General features: G+C 55.5%; 1 protein-coding gene across 1 annotated transcript in view; it reads left to right on the forward strand.

Annotated features, from left to right (window-relative positions):
- Positions 1–1,200: 1,200 nt before the first annotated feature.
- The window catches only part of PPFIA4 (PTPRF interacting protein alpha 4), a gene marked incomplete at its 3' end in the record, with an annotated part of 45,649 nt that continues 20,687 nt past the window's right edge, over positions 1,201–26,162 (forward strand). The window contains exons 1-15 of the mRNA XM_034667661.1: positions 1,201–1,336; positions 12,271–12,903; positions 16,144–16,245; positions 16,598–16,762; positions 17,074–17,148; positions 17,373–17,522; positions 17,993–18,211; positions 18,518–18,664; positions 18,944–19,078; positions 20,915–20,998; positions 21,261–21,410; positions 21,496–21,558; positions 22,216–22,307; positions 24,256–24,364; positions 25,911–26,119. Coding sequence (XP_034523552.1) covers positions 12,670–12,903; positions 16,144–16,245; positions 16,598–16,762; positions 17,074–17,148; positions 17,373–17,522; positions 17,993–18,211; positions 18,518–18,664; positions 18,944–19,078; positions 20,915–20,998; positions 21,261–21,410; positions 21,496–21,558; positions 22,216–22,307; positions 24,256–24,364; positions 25,911–26,119 — 1,934 coding nt within the window. The remainder of the gene's footprint in view (positions 1,337–12,270; positions 12,904–16,143; positions 16,246–16,597; positions 16,763–17,073; positions 17,149–17,372; positions 17,523–17,992; positions 18,212–18,517; positions 18,665–18,943; positions 19,079–20,914; positions 20,999–21,260; positions 21,411–21,495; positions 21,559–22,215; positions 22,308–24,255; positions 24,365–25,910; positions 26,120–26,162) is intronic.

Consider the following 26,162-nt stretch of genomic DNA (forward strand, 5'->3'; position numbering starts at 1 on the left):
GGTAAAGTGTGTTATCATGGCTTTAGCCTTCCCTCTGCATTGATTGAGTTGCCTTTTCTAGGATTCATTTTAGTGAAAGGATGTGTGAAGTGTCTCAGAGTTCCTTTTGAAGAACCCCAAACCACCTGGAGAAGAGTTGGAACTTTCTGGATTACTTTTGTAAAAACTGCTTTGTAATTTTCACTTTTAAAAACACATCTCTTGATTTTGCTCTCAGGGTCAGACAAACAAAATAACACAAATTTAGCTTCATTTCTCACCCTCATAATAAATCAGAATTACTCAAATTTTCCTGCCTTCTACTGAAGATACAGGAAAACTAAGCCAATTGGTGAATATATTGGGAGGAAGAAAAAAAAGGTTGTATGTGCCACCAATCTCAATGACATACAGCGTTTGTTGCAGAAGATACAGAACATGTGTGTATATTTATAAATATGTACACATAGCGTGTATATAAAAATTCTTCGCACTTGTAGCAGCACTTACTGGGTATCGTAAAGGATTGAGTAGGCACTGTGATGACACTTAACAAACCAGATGGGAAAGATGCAATTAATAGGCACACGGGACAGGGTAAGGAGCAATTCAGGAAAATGGAGAGATTGAACTAAAATTCATCAGTCAGGAATTTGGCATTGAGACTTGCCTTCATACTATGTATATATAACAAACATTTCATATTCTAGTAACAGTGTTAGCACAGCCAGGGGCCTGAATTCAGGCGAGCAATACTATTCACTAAAGTGTACACTATGGTAATGTATCTGGATTTCAAGATTCTCCACTTTAGAAATAGATGCGACCAAAAGAAGAGTAATGAATGGGTACAAGAGAGCAAGTGTGAAAGGTGACAAACCATTGGCAACGATTACATGGCCAGGACTGAGGCCAATTTAGGGAGCAGGAGGTTAGATGAGGAACAAGGATGGAGTTCAAATGGACGTACAGAATACGTGCTACGCCTCACTGGGAAGGCGAGAGGGCGCCGCTGAGCCCCAACACTTCAGTCGTCTTGGGTAAAATGGTTCTTCATCACCTCAGAGGGGCTCTCCAGGCCAAGCCAAGATGGCGCGCAGTAGCGAAGAGACTCTTGTCATGTGCCGGGGCGGGGGGCGTGGCCTCGAGGGAGCCGACCAGGCCCCGCCCTTGGGGGTGGGGCTAGAGGCCTTCCGGGGAGGGAGGGGCGGGACTTTGAGGCGGGGCGCTAAGGCTCTGGCGGCGGCTGCAGCTACCTCAGCGCTCGCTCTGCTCCCTAGGACGTGTCGGGCTCCCCGGGTTGGGGGCGGCTCCCTTCCGCTTCGGAGCTGAGTCGGCTTTCGACGACTGCAGGCAGGTGAGCGTCCAGAACCTGGGGTGGGAAAAGGATGCCTTTTTTTCCTACCTCCAGCTGCCCTCCAGTTTGGGGAGGGGGTCTCAGTCTAACGCGCCTTGGAAAACAGCCCCGTTTTACTCCGGATGTGTCGTCTCCGGCTGGCACAGATACTGCTCCCTCCGCCGCCCCTCGCCGGCCTTTGCAGTGCCCTGTGCCCTTGGGGGTGAGAATGGGGGGCAATGCCCAGTTTGCGGGAGGGCGTGGAGTTCGCCCAGAGCTCCATCGGTCTCGGAAGAGGGGGGCTGAGTTGGCAAGTCTCCCTGTGGGAGCTGGATGGACTGCGCCCCCATTTCCCATCCTGGAGAGTCAGAGAAAAAGCACCTCTTAGCTCCTGGCCCAGCTCCGCTCCTGGGCCAGCTCCGCTCATTTGGGCACAGGTGCTGAGGTCTTCGCGCTTACCGGGGGGTCTTAATCCTTCCCGGGTTGCTCACACCCATTCTTGATTTCGCTAGCTCTCTGTTCCTTGAACTGCCAGTCTCAGGCTGTGCCAGAAAAATGCCCCCGTCTCCGCAGTGCCAGGGCGATGGGATGGATGGAGCGGCCAACCCGAGGTCTGGTGGGGGTGGGGGTGAGAGTGGGTGCAACCGGAAAAGAAGGCTGGAATAGATTCCTGAACTGGGAGGGTGAGAGTGGGGAGTTGACTTTGGACCACGCAGTAGGGGTTTTTCTTGTGTAGATCCTGCAGGGTTTGATGGTGGGTGGGAAGAGAGAGGTCGGGTTGGAGGACTTGGAAATGTGGGGTGGGTGGTTTACTTTGAGAAGGAGGAGGGATCCAGGACAAGGTGCCACTAGGTGCTGATGTCACCTTTGAGAAGTATGCTGGTAGTATCCGTTAGAGGGATATGGGAGTTGGGGCTGCTGCTCTGCTGTTCTACGTGGTGAGCAAGTGGTTAAGGAGAAGGCTCTGCGCAGCATGGAGATCCCCTCCTGGTGGGAGCTTAAGGGGCCCTTCCAGCAGCTAGGTTTCAGGGACTTCCCTCAGTCTTTCTGGGAGTGTTGGAACTGATACCTAGTACTTTGTTCCATACCCAGCAAACATTTATTGGGTACCTACTGTATGCCAAGCACTATACTATGTGCTGGGTCTTCTGAAGGCAATTTAGGGCCATGGAGCTGCTGAAAGGTACACAGTAGGCACTCTCTTAACAGCCCCTGCCCCCGATTTTGTTACGTTGCTATTAGATTATTTAAAAAGCAGAGCCCTGTCCACGTGCTTTCAAACAGCTGTCTGAACTGAATTCCAACCCATCCACTCCCTACCACTGTTAACTGGTCAGGTAGTCCCAAGAGAAGCTGCTTTAACAAAAGGAATTAGTTTGAATGATTTCCCTTGGCTATTTTCTAGGACTTTGTCCTGATGCCTGAGAAGGCTGCATCTCAAAATAATGAGATGATGAATAGCACAATGATTACTGGGGGCCAAGAATGCACTGGACACGTGGCACAGTGGGAGATGCCCTCTCTGGAAGAGAGAAGAGTGTGGGGGAAGGGGGTATGAAGTGAAACCTTGTCCAGGGGTATCTGGGTGTGTGCTGATGAGCATGTCATGATGTCAGAACTGTGGAGTATATGAGGTCTGACTGTTGGGTGGTAAGGAAGGATTGGAGGGGCAGGGCAGGGCAGGCAACCAGGCTCCTGGTTCTCTTTTCTGAGTTGATTGCTGGAATCTTAGAGTTGGCAAGAGTCATCAAGGACTTCAATGGGTCCTTTCAGAGCCTCTGAGGATAGCAGCGTGAGAGCTGGGGAGAGGAGGAGGAGTCAGGGTTGAAGGCTCAGTAGGGCCGGGGAGCTGGGGGTCAGGGGTCTTTAGGATGTGGACGCACTAGCTGAGGCCTTTTTATGCCAGGGATACTCTCCCCTGGGGCTCTGGGCCCTTGGATGGGTTGCTGTAGAAGCAAGGTGTGGCTTCTGATTGGTATAGAGTTGCATGTGGCATGTGTGTCCGGGAGAGGAGCTGGTAAGGAGCAGGGAGGACCACAGGAGTAAAAGCTGCCTCAGAGTCTAGGTCCCAAGTATGGGATCAGGAGAAATGGAGGGGAGGTCAGGGGGAGGGGTGGTGTGTATTGCAGCCACATGAAGTCACCATCTGTCTCCCCTCTGGCCTGCTAGCTCACTGACCTATAATTAGCTCTGGAGGGCATACGGTGCTGGCTCACAGGAGCGTGGCACTTCGGATGGCCAGTGGAGTCAAAAGTACTGGAATGGGCTGTGGTGAGAGGGGCAGCTCCTAGGGGACCCTCAGTCTCTGTTGTGCTGAGAGGGGCCTGCGGGAACTGAGAATGCCATGGGGGCAGGACCAGTTGGGGGGGGCAGGGAATAGTGGGAAGGAGCTCTGAGCTAGCAAGGTGTGAAACTCCAGGGCTGGACGGAGCTTGAGGACTGCCCTCTTCTCCTTGGCAATGGCTCTCCAATCACACAAGAAGCATGACTGCTGCCCAGCTCATTGCTTGGCTTTCAGAGAGCCTTGGTTGGGGGCTGCAGACCCCCGCCCCCCTCAAGTGTCTTCTCTTCCCTCGAGTGAAGTCAAGCTCTAACACAGAGCAGCTTCTTGCTTCTGCGGTCGGGCTGAGAGGGCTTGACTGGGGCTGCTTCATTCTGACAGAGCTGGAATGGAAACTGCCACCGGTTAATTCAGTTGGTCCTCCTCCAAGTGGTGCTCGGGGCTGACCCCCAGGCGGTGCCAGAGACTGGATATTTGGTCACGTGCTACTCCCTGTTGCTTTCGAACGATTACGTGGGTAGAGTCGTCCCCCTTTTCTCAGGGGATACATTCCAAGACTCTCAGTGGGTGCCTGAAACCACAGATAGTACCGAATCCTAGATATACTCGATTTTTCCCCCAGGCTACACACCTGTGATAGTTTAATCTGTAAGTTCATCCCAGGAAGAGATGAGCAACAATAACTGATAATTAAAAGGAACAGTTACAACAATTTACTGTTAAAAAAAGTTTTGGGAATATGGTCTCTCTCTCTAAATATCTTACTGTCCTCACCCTTCTTCTTGTGATGATGCAAATGGTAAAATGGCTACGTGATGAGATGAAGCAGGAATGACGCAGGCGCTGTGATGAAGTGTTCGCTACTATTGACCTTGTGATGACATGTCAGAAGGAGGATCATCTGCTTCCATCAGTGGTTGACCGCTGGGACCCGAGATCACAGAAAATGAGGCTATGGATGGGGGGACCACTCTCTCGGTGTTCTTTCAAGTCGACTAAACTTTTTGAGGGTTGACGGCATATCTTACGTACCTTTTGTATCCAAAGCAACTCTTAGCTCAGCATTGGCTTCATGGAAATCTACCAATAGGTTAATTGTTGGATTGAATCGAAGAGGTCTGTCTTCTTATTACCTGGACTCAGTGAAGCAGGGCCTCCTTGCAATTAGAAATATTTAACCTGGAGCAGAGAAGCCTCTGGGGACCCAGTACGGTGGTGTTACATTCAGTGGGAGAATTAGATTCTATAGGCTGTAGGTAAAGTGCAAATCCCTAAACCTCCCATAAAGCATGGTGTATGGTTCTGATGCTGAACAAAATGGTAATATACAGATAGAGTATACATTATATATTAATTATATAATGTGTACAGTGATTTTAAAGAGTACTTACCTACAATACAATTTTGTAGTTAAGCGTCAGATGAAATAGCTGGTTTGCATTAGAGGCTTTCATTGCTTATTTTGCTCACCCAAGATAGTTGACTTCTCGTAGATAAAATATGCTGCCCATGTGACTTCATGGCCACTGTCTTCAGATAGATAACTGTCACTTCAAAGGGGAGAGAGGTTTCCATTCAGTTGAAGAAGAAGTTTCCTTAGGACAGCGAGAGCTTCCTCAGTTAATAGTGAGCTCCTATTCCTGAAGGATAATCAAATAAAGACGGAGCTGTCAGGGAGGTGTGGAAGGAGCTCCCACACTGTGGGGGAGGTTGGCCTATGTGACCTCGGAGGAGGTCCTTCCAAGTAGGAATGTGCCGTTCTAGGTAAGGGGATGGGGTGTTGTGGGCAGTCGATGGTAGAGGTCCTCGGTAGCCGCTCCAGAAAAGGACTTTGTCTGGCTTGGAGGATGCTGAGAGTGGAGGGCTCGGGAAGGGGGACCAGGCCAGGACTTTGGCCTGGGCTGTCTTATGAGGAGTGACATGCTGGGAGATCCAGGGGGTGACCACCACTGTCTCTAATGCGCAGGGAGCCCTGGGCTTGGAAGACCCTGCAGTGCAGACCTGATGGGTGGCAATATGGAGAAGGGTGGGCTGGGCACAGTGTCTTGACCTCAGCTCACACCAGACCCATTGAGGAGTACCCAAATGTTTGGCTCTTGTTCAGGGCAGAGCACCTGGAACAAATGGGATGTTCATTCTTTTTTTTTAAGATTTTATTTATTTATTTATTTGAGAGGAAGAGAGAGAGAGCACACCAGTCAGGGGAGGAACAGAGGGAGAGGGAGAAGCAGGCTCCCCACTGAGCAGGGATCCCTGCTTTTTTTTCATTGCCAGAAGAACCATATATGGCCTACAGTTTTGGACCCCTAGTTTTGTAAGATTTTTATTGTCCAAATATGCCACATTTATTACTTTGTTTCTTCTTTTGCAAACAATCTTTAAGGACATATATGAGTGTTACTCAATGGCTCTGATTAGCAGAGGTCGGCTAGGGTTACTGAACTTATGAGGGAAGTTCGGCCCAAGCCATGTGCTGTGTTCAGGGGTGTAGTCTTCGTCTTGGCTGATCAGGTATATGATCTCTGGGAGACCTTTAAGATGTGGAAGGAGTCAGGGGGCCCCCAGAGTCCCCCGTGCAGCCTTCTCAGGCTCATCACCCTGTGGCACTGACGTGATGACTCTGAGGGAACAGGTGTTTATTTGACAGGGGCCTTCTGGAGACGGTACTTAAAATGCTTCTTAGACTTGGAATGCTTTTATACAGATGAAACCTTAATCAGACGTCCAGAAACATTGACAGATTTGGAACTGATGAGATTAAATTAAGAAAAGGGAGTTCAGAGCCCTTTGCACTTGCCTCCCCTCTGTGTCATGGAATCGGCCCCCAAAGGTTCTCTCTCAGCCTGCAAATCCTGTTTTCTTTGTTTTTTTTAAAAAGATTTTATTTACTTATTTGACAGAGAGAATGAGCGCTCAGGGGAGGGTCAGGGGGAGAAGCCGGCTGTCCTCGGAGAGGACCCCGGGATCATGACCTGAGCTGAAGGCAGATGCTTCACTGCACTGACTGAGCCACCCAGGCGCCCCTCCCACCTTCATTTAGAGAGGTAGTTGTCATGGCTCTACTTTTGGGTATTTTAGAAGAGAAAGTATTAGAAGAGACGCCCAGTCCTCCTTTCCCCACTGGACTTTGACGTCAGTCCCCCTGGGGTGGTGATAATGAGGGTGACCGTACAGCCAGGTGTGCCTCAGTTTACACCTGTGTCCTGGTGTGATTTTTCCCAGCGCCTCCATTCATTCTCAGGAAGGGCCTGGTTTGGACAGTAAGTTGTATGCTTACCCAAGTGGGAGGCCATGTCTTGGGAAGGAGTGGTCCATACCTAACTTTTGGGGAGCAGCTGGGGAGATGGACTTCACAGAGACAGGCCCAGGGGAGCCCGTTGGTCAGAGACCTCGCTCCCTGTGCCTACCTGAATGTGCCCGGCGTGAGGACGTGGAGGGCCTGGGTGGCCGTCGGTGCTCACGGGTCCTTGGGTAGCATACTCTACTCTTCACGTCAGTTTCCGTCTTATCTCCTTTGACCCTCCTGACCACTGAGAACATCACTAGAGCGTGTTGTGTGTTATGACTTTCATCTTCCAGATCTGGGAACCCAAAGCCCAGAGAGATAAAGTCTCACTGCTGGTCTTTCTGGGGGCCGGGAGAACTGGGTACTTTTGAAGGGATTTGTGCAGATGGGAGAAACTGTCAGGAGAGCTCTTCCAAGAGTTTTTCTCTGGCAATGGCTTCCCGTAGCTAATATGGATTTTTAGTTTTCTTACTGTGTTCAGAGTGGGCCTGGCCTTGAGGTGCCTTAAGAGCCTAAGGTGCTAAGAGTTACTGCTGAGCCCTGGGCCGTGATCCCAGCCCTCTGTGTACATTAACTCCAGCGATCCTCAAATCGGCAGTGTGAGGTGGGCATTGCTATCATCCCCATTTCACAGAGGAGGCACTGAGGCTCAGAGAGTCACATGAGTGGTCAGTGGAGGAGCCAGCATTCAGACCCATCAGCTTGCTCCAGAGTCTGCCTTGCAAAGAACGAATGACCCCTGTCTTGCTCTCGAGAAGCTTTAATTTTCAGAAGGCAAGATAAATGAACCTATTCCCAGGCCTTGAGCCCATTTTTACTATTTTGGAGTTCCTCTTCTTTGAACTTGGACAGGGATGGTCTCCCGAGAAAGGACCCGGTCGCGTGTGTCGGTTTAGTTCCATGGATGTTGTGACCCTGTGTTGGAGCATCCAGAAAGAAGCAGGACACGGTTCTCACCCCCGAGTCTTCAGATGAGATGATGTGTCACAGAGAGAGGTAGGAGTAAAGGGCTTTGCTGGGTCTGTGGAAGGGTCAAGCTTACCTAGGGGGGAATCAGAAAAGGCTCCGTGGATGAAGTAGTGTTTGAGGTGGGTTTAGAAGGGTGATCGGAAGTTCCTTAGGCTGACATGGATGGGGAGACCGAGGCAGGCTGGGTGAACAATAGTGAGCCCAGGAGCATGACAGTGAACAGCGTAGGGGGAGCAGGGGAGGAGGCTCACTGGGCTCTCGGAGGAGAGGAAGAGTGAGGGCAAGGCTTTTTGGGGTGGTGGGCTGAACAGGGAGAGGGACAGGGGAGGAGGAGAAGATTCTGGGTTAGAGGAAAGGAGAGGTGGGCAGCTGGATGTCACTGCCCTGGGAGGGTACTACCCGAAAACTCCGCAGGGTGAGGGGAACTGAGGGCTAGCTATTTCTGCAGTTCCTGCGAGAGTGTGGTGTGGTGTGCGGGACTCAGGGGACTGCTCGCAACTCAGATTGGAGCCCTAGGAGGGATGGGGTTGGGGGAGAGATTTGGGCGGATGGTGGATGGGGCCTTGGACATGGGTCACTTCCGATGGGGAAGTGGCCATCTTGGGAGCATGGCGGCTGCTGTGCAGAGGCCTTCCTTCCCCAGGGGGGATGGGTGGAGCAGGCCGAGATAAGCTGTCCCTAGGCTGCCATGCCCTTGGACGAGGGCGAGAAATCGTGAAGGAGTCATAGCCTTTCTTCCCCTTTCTCAACCCGTCCCCTCCTTGGAGTCAGACAGACTGGGATGGAATCCCAGTTCTTCCTCTTCACAGCTGTGTAGACTTGGGTACATGACTCTGAGACCCAGTCCTCACATCTGCGGAGTGGGAAGAATTGTGTCTTCCTTGCAAGGAGTTGTGAGGATTAAAGTAAGTGAATATATGACGACCGGCCACACAGCGCCTGGCATGGGGTAAATATCCAGTAAGTCAGAGCTGCTCTCATAATTGGTATTATTTTCCTGGAGGACCACCTATCTTCCTCTGGTCTCCTGGGGGCACGGCCCTCCTCTCTTACCTCTTCGCTCCGGGGGGCTTCCACCCTGAGGCCCCCTCTTTGCCTAGCTCATGGCCCATTCACTTGAGCGCGGCACCGGCCGGCTTTGCCCTGGCCCTTTGGCCTTCACAGGGCTGCCGGCTGTGCCCTTGACGAGCTCCCTCACCAAGGTGGGGCATGCCTGCCATCTGGTAGGGCAGTGGGGAGCCAGCCCGTGTGTGTGCATGTGCGTGCATGCATGTGTGTGGCTGGCCAGAGCATCAGACCCAAGTGCACAACCCTCCTGTTTGTGGGGAAGAGATGGGGGTGACTTTTGAGAAGCTAGAGAGGCCTCAGATTTGCCTCTTCTGTGTTTAGAAGCCCAGACACCTGGCGTGGGTCTGGCACCCCCGCCCCATGCACACACACACCCTCACGCCTGCTCTCTCTGGAGCCCTCTCCCTCTGTTTCACAGCCTGCCCACACTCCTCACTGGCAAAGCCCCTCAAATGCTCACTTTGGGGGCTGGTAGCTGTCGCCTCGGAATTAGGACCTGGGAGTGTTACTTAGAAATTGTGCAGGAGTCGAGGAGGCTTCTGTTAGGCTGAGATGATAATTGCGCTATTTAAAGCCGGCCCCGGAGCCAGGAGGAGCCAGGTGTCCCAGCGTGGCTGCCCTAGAGATCCCTTCTGCTCTCCCTGCTGCATCAGCAGGGCCAGGGTGGGGGGTCCCGGACAGCCATCTCGGGGCATCTGCCTGGCAGTGCCCTCTGAGCTCATCTTCAACCTGCTGTCCACGATGCCACCTCACTAGGGGAAGCGGAGTGGCTACCTGGCACTTGGCCGGGAGGGAGGCTGGGAAAGGGCCAGTGGCGGCCAGCTTCTCCGTTGCCAGAATGACCAGGAGGATTTGGGGAGGCCAAGTTGGACCAAATAGCTAGCACATCCCAGCGGGCAACCTGAGGTCTGTTCTCCCTTCCTGAGAACTTCCAAGCCCTTCCCTGTAAGGAGCTAGAACCACCCCTCCCACTGGCCTGCCTTTGCCCACCTCTGATGGTCATTGACACGGCCCTGCAATCCTGCGCTGCTTTCTGCTTTTCCAGGCTCTGTTTGTCTGTGATCTCTTTGCTCGAGAGTGGGCAAAACAAGGGTTGTGGGTTCCATCTGACAGGAGAGCTCTCAGTAGGTGGTGACAAGCCCAAGGTCATCCAGCGGATCTGTGGCAGAACTGCAGCCTTGGTGTCCAAAGTCCCAGCTCTGGGCTCCTTCCTCCCTACTACACTGCGGGATGCCTGGGGATCTGTGGGGCTGAGGCTGCTCCCAGGCCCCTGCGCTCCTGAGACCGCTATACTCTTCTCCAAAGGACAGATTCTGCCACAAGGGGCCCCTTCCCCAGGCTGCCCTTCACTCCTGCTCTCTCATTTTTTTCTTGGGGTGGGGTGAGGGCCCAGCCGCTGGTGAGCTTGGAGAGGTCTGGGGTGGGGGGGCATCGTGGCTTTCAGCCTCACAGATCGGAGCATTCACAGTGGGCGGTAGAATTGGAGGAATTGCTGGTGTCAGCATTAGCGAGTTGTCAGTCCTGGCAAGACTGGGGCGGCAGCTCCTTCTGTCCACTCCCAGCTGCTCTCTGGGGCGGGGATGTTGAGATAGGGAGAGTACAGACCAGGGTGCTACTTTTCACCTCTGTCGTTTCCTGGGACCCTGCCCTCCACCGTGGCTGTCCAGCTTGGGGAAAGGATCCCCTGGGTTAGTGTCTGTGTCCAGTCTGTGTCTGGGAGCATGTCTGTGGCCACACGTGTATGTCCCAGGTCCCCAGTTTTCTGCATCTGCCCGTCTGCGTGTGTGGGCATACCCCCGTGCCGGCCTGAACTCCTGAGCCCTCTGGGAAGGGCTGTGGGGGTGAGCTCAGGAGTTCTCAAGCTGGTGCTCTAGCTTGTGTCTGATCCAGGCCCGCATTCCTCCTCAGCCTCCCTCTGCTGCTCCCATGTCTGCCTAGATCCTGAGTACTTGGTGGGGGGCTGGCTGGGGACATGACAGGCAGGTTCAGGTAGAAGAGGCTTGGCCCTTCTCTGGTTCCCCTGTTGGGCTCAGCCCTGCCACAGGCTGGGGGCTGCCCAGTGTCCGACTTCTCACGTTGGGTCCTGATACCTTCTGTCCTCTCTCTGACCATCCCAGTCTGCCTGTTGCCCTGTTGGCCACCTGAGGGGTGGCCGAGATGCTGTCCCTGTGTCTCCCAAGTGGGAAGAGGAGGGAAGGGAGGGACACACTGTTTATGGAGCGTCTTCTGTGTGCCCATGGCTGTGCTGGCTGCCTCGCATTGTTTCTCATGCAGCAGGAGCTCTGGAGACAGCTTCCTCTAAAAACTGATTAAAGTGGTGCCTTCCAGCAGTGGGCAGGGGGGCTGGAAGCCGAGGGTGGGCAGACCAATCCCCAGCTGCAGGCGCCTTCCTCAGCACACCTTCCTTTGCTCTGACCACTGGGCTTCCCGGTGCCAGCCTCAAGGTGTCACTGGAGCCAGGCTGTGCACACGCTAACTGCCCTAGCTGGGGACGCCTGGCAGTGCCAGCAATGGGCAATTACACAGAAGGAGAAGATTCCCAGCCACGAGCAGGGGCCCGCACACATCAGGAGAATGACACCCCATACCCCCCACATGACCCTGGGTTCCTTCACGTCATTCAGTTCCTGCTCCAGCACAGAGGTGGTGGGCCATGAATTCAGCACAGAAGCCTGCTCTCTGCCAGGTTTCAGGAGTGGGGATGACCTGAGCCAGAGCCTCTTTTCCAAATGCTGGGCATGGAGCAGGTCAGGGCTGTCTGCCGCCCCAGTGCCCAGCCAACGCCTTTCTAAGGAACCAGACTGTGTCAGTGGCCAGGGTAGGAGGCACCCTGCCCCTGTTTCCTATGACCCTAATAGTCCACCCTGTGTGGACTCACACCCACAAAGAGCCCTTTAACCCTTTCTGTGCTTACCTTGGCCTAAGTGCAGGGGAGAAGGCTATGGTGGGGGCAGAGACCCTCTCCCCCCCTCCCCCCACTTTCCCACCCCTGGGTCTCAGGGGGACTCTGGGCGGCCTGCTGGCTGCTCCCTTGCCACTGACTGAATCATTTCTATATTTGGCCAGTGAGCCACGTGGGTGGGGAACCACTCCACTGCGGCTGCACTTCTGACAGCTGGGGGTGGGGAGAGCTGGAGGCAGAGGCTATGGCAGGCAGCGGGCATGTGCATTCCTTGGGAGAAGTAAGGAAGGCGCCATCTGAGTGAGTAAGCCTGGGGAAGGGGCATGCGCCAACACCTCCCTCTCCTCCCCCACCTTCTGGTCCAGGTCCTGTCTGCTGTCCCCCCCGCCCCCGCCCCTGGATGCCCTTCTCTACTCAGCTGGTCCTCACGGCAGCCTCTTCTTCCACAGACCACTGCCCTCCAGAAACGATGGGTGTCGCTAGACCCACCTGGGATTCTGCCAGGCTCCAGCACTCAGCCTAAGCGAAGGGCCCTCTTCCAGCCCTGCTCTGTCTGCCTGTCATGGCCACACTTGGCTGCTGCCTGCTTGTCTGGGGACATAGGGCACCCAGCCCCAGCCCTGAGAGGTTAAGCCAGGCCCTCTGGCTCCATTCCACAGGGGCGCTCCGGGCACCAGGCCCCTTTCAGAGCAAGAGCAACTGATGCCATGGGAGAAGCCCCCACCCACCTGTCCACTCGCCTGGCGCAGCCTGCTCTGAGACCCAGGCACTGGGTCCCCCTGGAGGTGCCAACCCTGTGAACTTCTCCCCTGTCCCCCGACGCTGAGAAGGCCCCGCCCACCCCCACCATGTGTGAGGTGATGCCCACAATCAATGAGGGGGACCCCCTGGGCCCCCCCCATGGCACCGATGCTGACGCCAACTTTGAGCAGCTGATGGTGAACATGCTGGATGAGCGGGAGAAGTTGCTGGAGTCCCTTCGGGAGAGTCAGGACACCTTGGCAGCCACACAGAGCCGGCTCCAGGACGCCCTGCATGAGCGGGACCAGCTCCAGCGCCACCTTAACTCCGCCCTCCCCCAGGTAAGGCCAGATCGTTGGCACCGCCCTCCTCCCCTGGTTCTGGTTCTTCCCTAGCCCAGCAGCCCAGCTGTACTCCGGGCCCTCAGTGTACCTGCATCTATTTGCATATCAACAAATGGAATTCACAGAGCCTTTAACTTTCCCTCACCTCCCTACATAAATCCTTTCCCTGTCCCTCCCAAGCGCCTCAGCCCGGAATTGGCTTCACCTGGAGAGATGGATGGAATTTGATGCAGGAAAAAAACCCAGCCATAGCTGCCAACTGCAGTGAGCCCATGTGGCCAGCAGGTGGCACCCTAGACTGGAAAGACACCTCTGCCTTGCTTGCGCCTCATCAGTGCCCTATTCTTGGAAGGGGTGGGTGGGGAATCAGAGGGTGGAAATGCAGGAGCCTTAGAGATCATCTCGTCCTCCACCTCCTATTGCACAGATGGAAAAAACAAGAGGCATCGCACAGAAGATTCTAGGCAGAGCTGAATCTAGAAGCTAGGTATCTTGACACCTGTCTTGTGCTCCTTGATCAACAACACTCCTGCCAGCACTGATGGTCGCCATTTCGGTGTGTTTTCTGTGTACTAAGCACTTTGTGTGCAGTTTACCTCACTAAATGCTCACAGCTATGAAGTTGCTCCTATTGCCACCATCATCTCTATTTTACAAATGATGCAGCTGATGCTTGAGATTAGCCAGTTGCCCAGCTGTGTGTGTGTGTGGGGGGTGTGTGCTGCTGGGGCTTGGGGAGGCAGCCGTGAGGAGCCACACAGCTCCAGACTCAGCTCCACGCCCTTTCCTCACGCGTGGGGAGAAGAATCAGGGTGAACCCAGGTGGGCTGCAGAAATCTCCTGCCCAGGGCTCAGAAGTGGTGGGGGCGGGGTCTCATGATGCTTTCTCGAGAAGGATATGGAGCCCTGTTACAGAATGGGGTTCAGGAGGCCCTGAATAAGCCGTGGATTAGAGGAGCCAGGCCCTGCCCCTGGGGTTCACAGACTAGAAAGGAGATAGATAAAAAGCCAAGTGACTGGAAGAAGACCAGGCAGGGGAAGAGAAGAGCAGTCCCAAAGGTTGTATAAACAGCATCGGTGGTAAAAGTCGCTGCCTTTGGCGGACTTGTGCTAAGTGCTTTCCGTACTCTGGCTCATTTGGTCATTGTAGCAAGACGGGAGGGAGACCTCTATTTCTATCTTATAGATAGAGAGAGCTTCAAAGAGGAGGCTAGGTGACTTGGCCAAGGTCACACAGCTAATGGGACAGAGCTGGGATTGGATTCTAGCCCCACACTGGGAGCTGTAGGAAGACAGGGATTATGTCTTTCTTGTCACTGTGTCCCCAGGGAGCAGCACGGGATCCGGCACGTGGTCGGTGCTCACCATACTTGTGGTTGAATGATGGGCCCCTAAGCTGGTACTGTTGAGTGCTGTTCCAGGCAGTATTCAGAGGAGGGAGACAGTCTACCACCAGGGAGTCCAGAAAGGTCCCAAGGAGGTGTATCCTTTGAGACAGGCTTTGAAAGATAGATGTGATTTCATCAGGTGGTGACAGAGGGTTGGGCTTTCCAGGGAGAGGTAGCCCATTGAGCAAAGCTGTGGAATCAGGTCAGCTTGCTGGTGATTGGACACAGCAGGTGACCCAGGTTGACCAGGTCTTGGGGCATATGAAAAGGAACTGTGAGAGAGAAACTTGAAAACCAGGATAAGAAGCTTCTAGTCAACGTTGTGGACAACGCCTGCTTTGGGAGATTGTCCTGGCAGCAGTGTGTCAGACGGGCTAGAGTTGGGGAGGAGGCAGGTGTCCTGGGGAGGGGGATCCCAGGGATTGGGGGGGAAGAGAGCACCGGTGCTTTGGTGATGGCGTCATGGCGTAGGGCCAGGGGCGTGCGGAGTCCTGTCTCTGGGTAGAAGTATGTGTGGGTGTGTGAGTGTGTGTGTGTGAGTGAGTTTGTGCATGGTGCATGCGTGAGAGTGAATGTGAGTGGGTGTGCATAGTGTGTGGCATGGTGTGTGTGTGTGTGTAAACTGAGGAGTGGAGCAGCACTGGGGCCAGGGCCGGCTTTCTGGGTGTGACATGTTTGGCCACCTTTGGCCATGGCCTTGACAGAAAGGCAATAATCAAGGAACAGGGTTAGAGGTCTGAGGCTTCTCAGGCAGGCTCTGGCACCCCTTGGTCCCTTGGCCCCTTCCCACAACCCTTCTTGTCCCCTGTTGCCTGATCTGGAGTGATAAGAGGGGATTGCTCTGGAATTCTTCCTTCAGTCATGAATCCTTGGTGGATGAAGGAGGCTTTAGTTCGAGAGGGCCGCAGCCACGGTTCAGTCACTCCCAGACCCTGGGCATCCACAGAGTTGGGGCCACCTCTCTGAAAACTTTTCTGAAATGAGGTGATGTCTGCTTGGATAAGTAGGATACGATGGACCTGGAACCGTGGGGCAGCCTCTCACGCTTGTATGCTTGTCCTGACTGAGATGGTGGGCTGGAAAGGTGTCTCCGCGTGTCTGGGCTTGACAGTGTGGGAACAGAGCTCCTCGAAGGGACACTTGGAGCCTGGGTACTCGGTAAGGCCAGAGCGAGTGCCCTGGCCTCAGGCACCAGGAGACAGCCCTAGACTAAGGAAGGGGGGATCCCTGGGATGTAGGCTAAAGCTGCATGGCTGACCGGGCAGGTCTGCAGGCTCTCTTGCTCCCACATACGTGGGTCCTTATTTCAGTCTCCTTATTTCACCAGCCACCTGTAGCTTGCAAAGCCCTGGGGTGGGTGTGGGAGGGAGCTCCCTGGGGCACTCGCTTCAAAGCCCCCTCTCTTCTTTGTCTAATATCCACCAGTCTCTGTTGGGACCTCACCATGCCAAAGCAGAGGTGAGACTCCCCTCCATCTGTTTCTCAAGGATAATGTCATTAAACAGAAGTACAAACTAGGCGGAAAGATATAATCAGGTTATGTTGTTGGCTGGAGGGGGAAGGGGTTGCAGAGCAGATTCGGTGACTTTCTCACTCTTGTTTCCACCTCGGTCCCCTCATACCCTAACACATACTTGGAGTCCATGGAGGACCCAGAGACAGGGACCCCTTTGGGGGTGCACATGTTAGCTGCAGTTTATAGCCCTGCAATATGGAGGCATGGGGATTTTTCTGGGGGCAGGTGCCAGGAGTAAGGGATGGGTGAGAAGATCCCACCACTGATGTGGGCATACAGGACAGTGGTTAGGGAACAAATCCCTGAGCACTCAGGGGCCTTGGGGGTTTTCAGGAATTTGCCACCTTGACCCGGGAGCTGAGCATGTGTCGGGAGCAGCTTCTAGAAAGGGAGGAAGAGATATCAGAGCTGAAAGCAGAACGGAATAACACAAGGGTAAGTGGGGTGACCTGGTGTGTGTGTGTCGCGTGGTGAACCCCCTGATCAAGGGTGTGGTCAGTGCCAGGCACACCCCTGGCCCCGTGCTGACCTCTTCCTGTCTTGTGTTCTGGGGTGGATACTACGGGTTTTTCGTGGGAAGGTCGGTGTCCTGGGACAGAGGCCAGGGCAACTGGCTTGGGGAAGGTATTCAGTTGGGCAGCAGCTGTTTACCAACATGAAGCATTTCAACATTTGAACAAAGGTGCACACAGCCCTACTCACGTCTCCTCGGTGGTCATGTGGACACGTCTAGCCCCCGGGCACGTGCTCACAGCCCTCCCTCTTGCCCTGCCCCATACCCTGCCAGTTGCTTCTGGAACATCTGGAGTGCCTGGTGTCCCGCCACGAGCGGTCGCTGCGGATGACTGTGGTGAAGCGCCAGGCCCAGTCGCCTTCGGGGGTCTCCAGTGAGGTGGAGGTGCTGAAGGCCCTCAAGTCGCTGTTTGAGCACCACAAGGCCCTGGATGAGAAGGTAGCCAGCCTGGCCCGCCGCCGGGCGCACCCCACCATCCGGCCTCGCCTCCCCGGAGCCTCTGTGTGTCCTTTGTCTGCGATTTCTGCGCCCCGTGTTGAGGGGAAACTGCCCTCTAGCTTCTCAACTGGCCCTTCCTCCCAGCGGCCTAATTTCCAGGTCCCCCTGTTAGGTTCCCTCTCAGAGATGTGCCTCTTGGCAGGTCCCTCTCTTTGCCTCATGCCCAATGCTGGTAGGTCAAGCCCAGGCTCCTGAAGCCTGAGTCCTGTGGGGTCCCTGTGTCTTCCTCCATCTCTCCTTGCCTCGGGCAGGTGCGGGAGCGGCTCCGAGCGGCCCTGGAGCGAGTTACCACCTTGGAAGAGCAACTGGCAGGGGCCCACCAGCAGGTGAGCTGCCCGTCCACCCTCCGCTGGCCGACGGCAGCTCCTGGTAGCCGTGGTGGGTTCACGGCTTTGCCCCACTCTGCTCTGCATTGGATTTCTTCCATGGTCATGGCTGGAGACCACTAGCTAACACGAGGCTGGGATGAGGCAGGGGACTCAGAAGGGTCTGGAATACACAGGAATTTCTCCTCTCTTTGACTCACTGCCCTGGGGTCTGTGCCCTACAGGTGTCTGCCCTGCAGCAGGGGGCAGGGGTTCGGGATGGAGTGGCAGAAGAGGAGGGGACGGTGGAGCTGGGACCAAAGCGCCTGTGGAAGGTGGGTCACGGGGATCTGCATGGCAGGGGCAGGGCCGCCCCCAGACGGGACGTGAGGGCACCACCCTGAATTTGTTCAGGAGAGCAAATTCTGGAATGAAATTTGGGGCTTTTTCCAATATTCCCATGTCTCTTTCCTTCTTCCCCCCACCCCACCTGTGAGGAAATCAATAGATTTTGTGTGTGTACTGCTGCTAGGCACATAATACGTTGTCCCCTCGAATCGTTAGGCGCCGTCTGCCTTGTGTGTCAGCGTCAGGCAAGATCCCTTATCTCTCCCTGAGCCTTTGTTCCCCTAGTCATGCCCCTTCCTGGGTTACAAGATTCTGAGACAGCAGGTAAAACTAGAAACTACTGTTTTTCAAAAGAAACGCAGGAGAGCAAAGGTGTTTTGTTTGGTCACTGTCTGGAGTGAGCTCCTGGGGCCCAGAGGAAGGACGTGCGCTGAGATTGGAGGCAGAGCTGTGATGTGCTCTGGGGGTGCCGTCCCTGGGGTAGGCCAGGGGAGTGGGATGCCCTGGGCCCCGATGACTGACGGATGGCTCACTGTCCCTGGAGGATGACACGGGCCGGGTAGAGGAGCTGCAGGAGCTCCTGGAGAAGCAGAACTTTGAGTTGAGCCAGGCTCGGGAGCGACTGGTCACCCTGACGGCAACAGTGGCCGAGCTTGAGGAGGACCTGGGCACGGCCCGCCGGGACCTCATCAAGTCGGAGGAGCTGAGCAGCAAGCATCAGCGGGACCTCCGGGAGGTGAGCTAGGGCCCCGGCCTACCCCCATCTGGTTGCAGCGTGCGGGCATTCAGCACTCTGGAGGGCAGCTGCTAGGAGGCCCTAGGTGTACAGGGAGGGCCAGGCCGGGGCTGGGGAGTTTAAGACTGAATGCTGGGTGGGGTCCACTCTGGGGAGGAGTAGCAGGAGGGCTGGGTCAAGGTCCTAAACTGGCAGGGAGGCATGGGGAGAATACAGGCAGCCAGGCATTGGTGGGGAGGTGCAGGCAGGATGGGGGCAGGGAGAAGCTAATGCCCTTCCTTCCCATCCCCTCCTCTCCCACCCTAGGCTCTGGCCCAGAAGGAAGACATGGAGGAGAGAATCACAACACTCGAGAAGCGCTACCTGGCTGCACAGCGTGAGGCCACCTCCATCCATGACCTCAATGACAAACTGGAGAATGAGCTGGCCAATAAGGAGTCCTTGCACCGCCAGGTAACTTCTCCCACTGGTGTGGGGGCAGGCGTTGTACTTGACTCTGAAGGTCCTGATGATCATGCTGGAACCTTCCCTCCGTGGCCCAAGAGCCCCCCGGGCGGGGGGAGGGTCCTGCAGGTCACCTTGGGAAAAGGAAGCCATGCCTGGTGGGCAGCCAAGAACCAGGTTGTCCTTTGCTCCTCTGGCCTGTCACCTGCTCTCTCCTGAGGCGGGGCCAGGGGCTGGGGGAGGCTTCAGGGCTCCCGGTTGACTCTTCGCCGCCCCCCACGGTGCCAGTGCGAGGAGAAGGCCCGGCACCTGCAGGAGCTGCTGGAGGTGGCAGAGCGGAAGCTGCAGCAGACCATGCGCAAGGCCGAGACGCTGCCGGAGGTGGAGGCTGAGCTGGCTCAGAGGATTGCAGCCCTCACCAAGGCGAGTGGCCCAGGGCCCGGGGATCTGCCTGTTTCCGCTTGCTGAGCTCTTACAGAGCCAAGCAGTGAGTGCAGAGAGTGGGAGGCACGCAGGGCTGGGAGCCAGGGAACTGCCTCTCGCTGCAGGACTCTGGGAAGCACAGTGTCCGTGTCTGTAGGAAGAGTAATCCCTGCCCTCATCACCCCTCAGGGGAGGGACAGTCCCTGAGAAGGGCTGCAGAAGTCCACGGAGAAGCAGATGAGACTGTGCCAGTGCAACGTGTTTCGATGATCATTTACCCTGTTGTGTTCATACTAGCATTTGTTGGGGGCTGGAGTGGAAAAATGAGGACTTTCACCTCTGGAAAGATGAAATCCAAGAAGAGATCTGATCAAAGGGGGGGGGCAGTGGGAGTGTAGGCTGAGCCTACCTTTCTTTATCAAAGCGAAGCATTCTGGAGCTAGGGACCAACTCTGGTTGCTTGAAGGCTGCAGCTTTAGGATTAAGAAAAGGGACTAGATTTGTACCTGATGGATAGTTAGCTCTATGGAGGAATAATTTCTAAGAGGTAGGCAGGCTGAGATCATCGTCGGATCTGAAAGAGCTGGGGGAATGCACAGACACAGACGTGGTGGGCTCATCTAGAGAATTTAGGAGTGTTTGCAGCAGGTTGGGTGCTTTCAGGGGGTCCTCACTTGGTGTCACCATAGCTTCCCTCCCCCCAACCCGTGGAGAGAAGGAAATCGGCATTGTGTAAGCAGCAGGCCCCAGAGGCTCTGGACGATGGAGGCTGGTGGCTGTGCCAGTGTGGCAGGTGGGGGGCTCCGTGCTGGAGCCCCCAGCCTGGCTGCCGCTCGGTCAACCCAGGACCGAGTCTGCTTCTGCCACCGACTGGTTCCGTGACCTGAGAAAAGTCCCCTCTCCCTGATCAGGCATTGGTGCCATTGTCTCTTTGATCATATCATCACCTCTGTGATGACAGAGTTGGACTTGGCGGTGGCTAAAGTCTTTCTAGCTCCGAGGGCTGACGTGCAGCAGAGGGAGCCACGTGTGGGATGCTGAGCCGTCAACTCTCATAGCTCCCCAAACTGACAGGAAGGGATGGGCTAAAGTGATTCATATGTTCAAATGAGTCATAGTAGGGGGGCTATAAGGAGGGATTTCCTGACTGTAAGATGTGTGATAGTCTGGAATAGCTTGTCAGCAGAGACATGGGGTCTCCGTCCCTGGAGACACACAAGTGGAAGGGAGCCCACTCTGTCTGGGCTGGTAATAACCATGGCTGGCATTTGCTGCGTGTCTATTGCATTCTAAGCGTTTGCCATGGATTATCTCATGTAGTCCTCACAACGGTCCAATGGGCATAGGTGTTGTTATTCTCCATATTTTACAGTTGAGGAAACTCAGGCACATGGAAGTCCAATAACTTGCCCAACATCACACACCTGGGAAGAGAGGGAGCCGGGATTTAAACCCAGGCCGTCTGGCTTGCATTCATGTTAAGTGCATGTCCATCTAACCTGGAGGCGTAGAGAACATTTATGGTAGCTCATGCTTTCAAGTGGAGTTTTTTCTGGAAGTGTGGAGCCCACTGAGCTGCCAGCTCCAGGATGTTTTAAGGCAGGCCCTGAGCAGGAAGAAGGGGTGGGGGACCACCTGGCAGGGAGTAGAGAGTGCTTGGGAAGAAGGGTAGGGGTGGTGGCAGTTCTGCTTCTGGGTGAGAGGCGGAGGGCTGGGCTTTATTGGCGCTGAGGCCCTGACCCCCGAAGCGCTCCCTGGCCCAGGGTGCGTGGGATGCGGGGCCTGAGCAGGAGGGCAGGGGATCTACGGGCCGCACTGACCCGTGCCTGCCTCCAGGCTGAAGAAAGGCACGGCAGCATTGAGGAGCACCTGCGGCAGCTGGAGGGGCAGCTGGAGGAGAAGAACCAGGAGCTGGCGAGGGTGAGGGCACCGGGCTGGGCTCTCGGTACCCCTCCTTGTCCCCAGGGCAGCCTCCCAGGATGGCGTGTGGACAGGCCTGAGAAGAGTGGGAGCTGGGAGGGGCCTGGCCAGAGACCGAGCCAGAGAGGGGCCACAGGAGGTGGTCCGGGGAGCTGGAGAGAGGGGCTCCCGGAGGACAAGGAGGGGATAGGTGAGGGGGGTGGAACCAGGCGGGAATGGGCGGCCCTGGGGTGACCTGGGACCAGGTGTGCTGGCTCTGCAGGTGCGCCAGCGGGAGAAGATGAACGAGGACCACAACAAGCGGCTGTCAGACACCGTGGACCGGCTGCTCAGCGAGTCCAACGAGCGCCTAGACCTGGGGGGACAGACTTGGGGAGGCTGGAGAAGGGAGGAGCAGGAGGGGCGAGGAGGGGTGAGGAGGGGCAGGCTGGCCTGGAGAGGCGGGATGGAGTGGAGGAAACCCGGCGGGGTCCCCAGCTTCCGGCTGTTCTCCCCAGAACACGTTGATCCAGGAGCTGGAGAGCTCCCAGCGGCAGATCGAGGAGCAGCACCGACACAAGGTACCCAGCTGCCGCCAGCCCCGCCAGTCCAGGAGGGCCGGGCCTGCGGTGAGGAGGGGGCACGCCCGTGCTTCTCTCGGCTGCGCTGGTACCCAGCACCACACCAGTCTGTGTACAGACGTGATTTCGCTGATCCTCGCTAGAGCTTGTCACGGTGGATGCGTCACCACCCACATGTAAAGAAGAAACGGAGGCCATAAGTGTAGGGGCGTAGGGCGGGCAGCAGAGGCAGGGCCCAGGGGAAGATTTGGTGGGGCCTCAAAGCAGGTGAGGCAGGAGTCTGGTGATTCCGCGAGGACGTCACTGGCCCGGGCTCAGCCATGTCTGTGAGGTCTGGGCGGGCACCCCGCACCCCTCTGCTGCTCAGCCTCCATTGCCATGGTGGTGAGGGCTCAGTAGGCCTAGACCGGTAGAATCCTGACCGAGACAGACCCTCTCCTGGCCCTGCGCCTCTGCCTGCCCGCTGCCGACCCTTCTGCTCACTTTCCAGTTGGACCTCTTCTCTTGGTATCATCTGTGGGCCTGGACGGGGGCCCCTGGCTTTGGACTTTGCAGTACATTCTTCTGCTTCTCCCCAACTCTGCTGTCCTCTTTGTCCTTCCCTCCCCTCTCCGCCCCTCCCTGGCCCCACCCCCACCCCGGGTCTGCCTGGCACAGGGCCGCCTGTCTGAAGAGATTGAGAAGCTGCGCCAAGAGGTGGACCAGCTGAAGGGTCGAGGGGGGCCGTTTGTGGATGGCGTCCACTCCAGGTACTGGAGCGCGGGAGGCTGGGCGTGCTGGGATGGGGTCCTAGATGGACCCTGAGGAAGGAGACTTCCTCCCGCCAAAAGACCGCCCAGGACCTCAGGGTCCTCCTCCTATTCAGGGTGGGACACTGAGGCTCCCAGAACTTGGTCAAAGTCACCTAGCTCACTTAGGCAGCGTAGAAGGAGCACCTGTCCCCTGAGGGATGCTGAGAGGCAAGTAAAGACAGGGTGCTCCTTCCCCAGTGCCGTGGGACACAGACCCCGCTTCCTGCTTCCCTGACAGAGGACGTGCCCTGGAGAGGGGTCTGCTGAGTTACATGCTCACCTATGTCCCACAGGACTTGCTCATGGAGAGTGTCTGGTTCAGTCTAGGTCCTTGGAGACACCATCTTTAGGGCTCCGGAGGACTGTTGTTGGAGAGTTAAGGACCACCTAGGTTCAGATGGCAGGCAGTGGGCGGAAAGGCAGCACGAGAGATTGAAGTAAGGCATCCAGAACTTCCACGCTGTTGGAAGTTGAGATGTCCCATCATGGTTGTGACCTCGCTTTTGCTGAAAACATTGTGAGAGATGGCGAGTGGCGCTTTTCACCTAATGCTCGAATTAGGTCCATGTTTTAGGGAACTTCTGGATTTTTCTCCACATTTTGTGAAGTAATTGACCTTGAACTCAGACCTCAATTCTGCTGCCACTTCTCTGCCTGGAGAGGCAGAGTGAAGACTGAGGATACTAGTAGGTGAAGCCCCTCAAGGTCCATGGCTGCTGGCTGTTTTCTCTCCAAACCAAAGCCTCACAGAAGGGAGGCTTTGAGGTTCCCTTCGGTAATGCTCTTACAATGTCGGGGTAATAAGGATCAGTTTCCCTGTAGAGAGCTTACAGGAAAGGTGTATATGCACATCTATGTGTGGCGGGGTAGGGCTTGCATTAGGGAAAGGGACGTTGAACCTGAAGAAGAGAAGCCTGTTGGTGTCTGGGGTGGTAGAGACGTAAGTACCACCTTCAAGTTCATCAGGAATTATTGTTTAGGACACGACCCATGACTCAGAGTACACCAAGCTGTTTGCCACTGCTTGCTTTCCTTAATGGTTGAGCATTCTTGGCTTTGATCGTAGAAAGACTGGACCCATCATGGAACTGGGACTGAGTTGGAGGAGAGAAGAGGGGGATAAGCAGAAACTCCCCTTTCCCCTCAGCTACCTTAGCCATTGTAGGCTTATCCTGTTCCTCTGCCCTGGGCCCCTCAAGGGTTCCAAACTGGGCAGGCATCATAGGGAAGAAGTGTCACTAGGGAAGGCTTCCAGACATTCCAGAGCATCATTACTGGGATTCTAAAATCTCAGAGTTGGAATAAACCCGCGGGGCCTCTAAGTGGTTTTTCTAGCCCATGTCTCTGGAGTGTCAGGGCCTCCTGAAGCTTCCTGGGGAAAGGGAGTCTGCCTGGGTTGAATTTCAGCCAGGAACTCAGTCCAGATTATGGGGAAACCCAAGGAAAGTTGCTGGGGAGAAGATGAAGAAACAAAGACCCTCAGGATTAAAAGGACCTTGAGAGACCTTCCCTTGCAAAGTCCCTCGGTGCCAGGAGCTCTCTGGCACCATTCTTGTTGGATGGCCCGAGTGCCGCTGCTTGAATACCTCTCTGATGGAGAGCTCAGCTCTTTTAAAGCCACCAGTTGCATCATAAACCAAATCTTACCGTTCGAGGGTGCTTCTTATATTAAATGGAAAGCTGCTTCCTAGAACGTTCTCCCCTGGATCATTCCGATCCCTGGGGCACCAGAGAATAAATCGAATCTCTTGTTTACACGGCAGCCCTTAAACCATTTACAGTAGCTTTCTGCCAGCTAAGACTTCTCTTTGCCAAGCCAAAGATCCCTTAACTCTTTGGGCCCTAGTGGGTGGGAGCTGGGCCCTCGGTCCTCAGCGCTGGTCTTCTCTGCCCCGAACCACTCAAGGTCGCACACGGGCAGTGCAGCGGACGTGCGGCTCTCCCTGAGCACAACCACCCACGCGCCCTCAGGCCTGCACCGCCGCTACTCAGCACTGCGGGAGGAGTCTGCCAAGGTGAGGGGTGGAGGGGTGAGTGTGGAGGGGTCTCCCCAGGGAGTGTGGGGTCAGTTCGGCCGCGTGCCTGGCTCCAGTTTCACAGACGGCTGGCGTGTGGTGCAAATCCTCCCCCTCCCGTCCCCCCTGTGTGGACAACAGCTGCAGCCCTGGGGTTGGGGCCATTGTTAGCTGCGACAGCTGTGCCCCCTCGCCTTGGCCTCCTGGTGGGCAAGTGGTCGGGGCTGGCGGGCGGCCAGCTAGTCCCTGAGGCCCTACTGAAGCGTGTGCACGTGCGCCTGGTGGTGTAGGTGTGTGTTTCTGGTGGTCAGAGTGGGAGAAGCAGGGGTGAGATGGAATTGGCCAGCTTCCTAGAACAAAAGCTGTGGTTTATGGGGGAGATGAGGGAGGGATGGCAGGGTTAAGTGGCCCTGGAGATGGCACCTGAAGTTTTCTGAGAAGCAGCTTTGCATTCCTGCTGAGACTGCCTGGGGGGCTAGAAGGGGCAGCAGGAAAAAAAGGGGCAGAAAAGGACTGACCTTGTCTTTTATTCCATCCTAGCCTGTAACTGTTAAGCATGCTCTGCCCTGAACCCAGGCCTTCTGCATGCTCTAAGGCACTACAAGACATGGGTAGAGAAGGAGGGAACTCCTAGTCTGACGTGGAGGATTCATCTCTGCCCTTAGGAAAGCCCTCGTCTGATGGGGTCACAGTCTGAAGGCATCTCTTTCTCCCCTCACCCTTTTCTCTTGCTGTTGATAAGAACACAGCAGGTGCCCAGGAACTAGAAAAGAGCCCTAATGGGAAATTGAGGGTCTGGGTCCTAGAGGATGGGGTTAGAGCACCTCTCTATCCCTGGCCCCCCTGCTCTTCTGGCTTGCTCAGCCCACTTCTGTTTTCTTTCCTCTTCTGGGCTTTTGTCTGCTGGAGAGATTTGTAGGGTGACTTTTGGGACCACCACCGCTCAGGGTTGGCTACAGGGTCCTGTGATGTGCTGAAACTCTGGGAGACACAAGACAGACAGGACTGCTTGGCTTCTCTTGTCCGCTGGATCTAGTTACTCTTTGAGAGTTTGTATTCATAGAAAGGGATAGCCTTTATATAGTGCTTACTTTGTGCCAGACGCCATGCTAAGTGCTTTCCATGCATGTCCTCACTCTGTTCTCACGATTACCTACAACGTAGGTAGGTGCTATTATCATCCCCATTTTACAGATGAAGAAACTGAGGCACAGCAAGGTTAAACAACTTTACTATCATTGCACAGCTAACAATCAGGTTTCAAAGCAAGGCAGTCTGTCTCCGGAATCTGTTCCTAACCACTCTGCTCCCTGGCTCCTTGAATTGGGGTAGCATTTCTTAGACTCTAATGGGCTAATAAATCACCTGGGAAACTGGTTAAAATGCAGATTCGGAATCATTAGGTCTGGAATGGGGCCTGACATCTTGCGCTTCTAGCATCTGGCACCGCCACGAGCTGCCAGTGCTGCTGGGATGGGTGGGGAGGGTCCCGCTCCCCGGCTGCCTGGTGTGTCTTACTACTGCTCTTCTCCCCTCCTTTGCTAAGGACTGGGAGCCCTCTCCACTGCCTGGGGTGCTGGCCCCCACAGCTGCCCCTGCCTTTGACAGTGACCCCGAGATCTCTGACGTGGATGAGGATGAGCCAGGGGGTCTGGTGGGCTCTGTGGATGTTGTCTCCCCCAGCGGCCACTCGGATGCCCAGACTCTGGCCATGATGCTGCAGGAGCAGCTGGATGCCATCAACGAGGAGATCAGGTTCGGGCAGGGGCGGAGGGCCTGGGAGATGCCTCGAAGGAGA

This window comes from Ailuropoda melanoleuca, chromosome 8 (assembly GCF_002007445.2).
Source record: "Ailuropoda melanoleuca isolate Jingjing chromosome 8, ASM200744v2, whole genome shotgun sequence".
NCBI lineage: Eukaryota > Metazoa > Chordata > Mammalia > Carnivora > Ursidae > Ailuropoda > Ailuropoda melanoleuca.